This window comes from Anoplophora glabripennis, unplaced genomic scaffold (genome assembly GCF_000390285.2).
Source record: "Anoplophora glabripennis isolate ALB-LARVAE unplaced genomic scaffold, Agla_2.0 scaffold6157, whole genome shotgun sequence".
Classification (NCBI taxonomy): domain Eukaryota; kingdom Metazoa; phylum Arthropoda; class Insecta; order Coleoptera; family Cerambycidae; genus Anoplophora; species Anoplophora glabripennis.
In genome coordinates this window covers 1,743-4,168 of record NW_019422290.1, presented here as the reverse complement: position 1 = coordinate 4,168, position 2,426 = coordinate 1,743, and the positions used below count along the sequence as shown (strand labels likewise).

The window sequence follows — 2,426 nt, the reverse complement described above, 5'->3', positions numbered from 1 at the left end:
TTCGCTAATTTTCCTGGTGTAATAGGCTTGGGTATTGTCAAGAAACCAATTTGAACATTTAATTTAACTCTGTTTGAATTAGTTTATAATTCTGAACTTTTTGCAAATTTTTCTTACAGTAGCTTGAATGATTGTATGATTTGGATATTTGTTACTGAATATTTCACATTATTCTTGCTGTGTTCTGGCTTTGTCAGTTTGTACCAAACAAACTAAAATTAAGAATTATGTTCATTAGCTGTGCTTAAATGTTTGAAAAACACAAAATGTATTTAGCAGAAAGTGCACCAGTTCCCACCGACTTTGACGTATCGAGAGTAATTTTTGAAAATTTTCCATATTCTATATTCAGACGCCATTATCTCGAAAACAGTTAAAGATAGTTATAGGTTATGTTACATAAAAAATAATAAGAATTCCATGGAGAATCGAATAAAAATACAAAAAAGTGGGGTTTTCAATTAAAAAAGTTGGCCTTGATTTCATAACTTTTTTTGGGCGACCCTGTATAAATGAAAATTGAGTCAGAAAATGCACAACTAAAAATATAATTCAACGGGTGCGAGCGATTTTTCAAATAACGAACATCAGATTTTTAAATAAATACTGGGTGTAACATAAAGGTTGGGAATAAATGAAACGGTGGATTTTTTGGGTTAAAAAATAAATTTTTCTCATATGAAGTTATGCTTTACGGGTTTTCTTTTCCAAGCTACAGGGCACTAAAAAGTTTTAAAAAATTTAGTTTTTCTCCAATAACTTTCGAACATTATAAGATAATGGAATGAAATTTTAGCCTTTGCTTAATTTGAAAAACAGGAAAAAGATCGATTTTGTAAGTTTCTCAGTGGTGTGCGTACGGATTGTACCGTAAGGTTTTTCGAAGAAAATTGTGGTGCGCCACTGGTAAAAACATTTTTTTAATATTTTTTATGATCCACTTTTTATTTTAAACAAAATTACCTCGTTGCGTTTTATTTCTAGCTCTTATAATTTTTCTGTAAATAAAACTTTTGTAAAAAAGATTTTTTCTTTGAAAATGGTGTTAAAAAGCTAAATTTTTTGGAATTTTTTAGCGCCCCGTAATTTGGAAAAGAAAATCCGCAGAGCATAATTTTACGTGACAAATATTTATTTCTTAAAATAAAAATCCGTTACATTTTTTCCCAACCTTTACGTTACACCCTATATATTCCAAAATTTTTACCGCTCACGGTATATTTAATTTATAATTTTTTTTAAAAAAGCACTATGTTTAGTTCGTGAATTCCAAGGTCAATGTCCTCTCATTGTGTGAAGACAGCGAGCAAACTTCCTTCGCCCCGGATTCCAATCCAAGAAAATAGAGTTTTGACGACATACATATATTTTTAAAGGTCAAATCCCGTAAATTTTAAAAAAATTTCATTACCTGCTCCCTAACCATGGTGTGCGGACTGGTGACCTGCCTGACCAGCTCGTGGGTGACCTTGTGCAGAGCCTCGTTCTGCAGATCTTTGGTCTGCTGGTCCGACCCGTCGGGCGGCGGCGTCACGCACACTATAAGCATCTTCTGGAGGTTGTCCTTGGCCATGTCCAGGGCCCCGCTCGACACCTCCCCCGTCAGGTCCATCATGACGAAGAGCAGCGCCTTCAGGAACATGAACATGTGCTCGTACACCCACTTCAAGGCGCACCGCTCGAACATGAACTTGATGGCTATGCACCCCCCGAGTTTGGCGTACCACGCTCTCTCGTAGCACAACGAGCACATCTTCTCCGAGAGGTACTCGATCAGCGGCAAACGGCAGGCCTAGAAATAAAACGTTAGACCGGGAATACTAAGCGAAGGCGCGTTTCTGACCATCTCGCGGCTTCCCAAGAGCGTGGAGGCAGTGTCCACGATCAAAACCAATCCTAGATGGCCAGGCTTGCACAATTCCCGCTCCTCGTGGCCCATTATGATGGCCAAGGCGTCCACCAGCACGAGCGGGTCCAAAGTTATCTGTTTGTTGGGCCTGAAACAACTGGAATCAGAAAGGGTCGAATACGGGCCTGGAAAACTCACTTCGGGCTGTACGCGAATGCTCCCGATTGCTGGGCCACCGCCACCATGGTGTAGTGACGCACAAGGGATACGAGAGCGGGTACCACCGGGTCACGAAGCTCCTTGATCGCCGCCCCAACGAACATACCTTAAAAAAAAACGACTTGTATATTTTCGTGCGACAACGAAATGCTTTGTATTAGTCCAAGCATTCTGTCACGGATTAATGTTAAATTTGCAGAAATTATTACCTGGACAAAAAAAATATAACCGTATAGAAAATTAAATTTTAAATTGAGTTTCTTGTTCTTTAAACTCGATCCAATATGGCGAACATGGTTAAAAAAAATCGCAAAGTTGAAAAAAACTGTTTTTCTAAAATAACTAAAAAAATATAGCA

The 2,426-nt window shown here is 38.2% G+C and overlaps 1 protein-coding gene across 1 annotated transcript; it reads right to left on the bottom strand.

Annotated features, from left to right (window-relative positions):
- Positions 1-1,411: 1,411 nt before the first annotated feature.
- LOC111692999 (transcription-associated protein 1-like) lies at positions 1,412-2,174 on the bottom strand (the record flags this gene model as incomplete). Its single annotated transcript, XM_023457139.1, has 3 exons — positions 1,412-1,792; positions 1,844-1,997; positions 2,048-2,174. Coding segments are annotated over 3 exons (662 nt in total), but the record flags the coding sequence as incomplete, so codon positions are not given.
- Between the last annotated feature and the right edge of the window lie 252 nt (positions 2,175-2,426).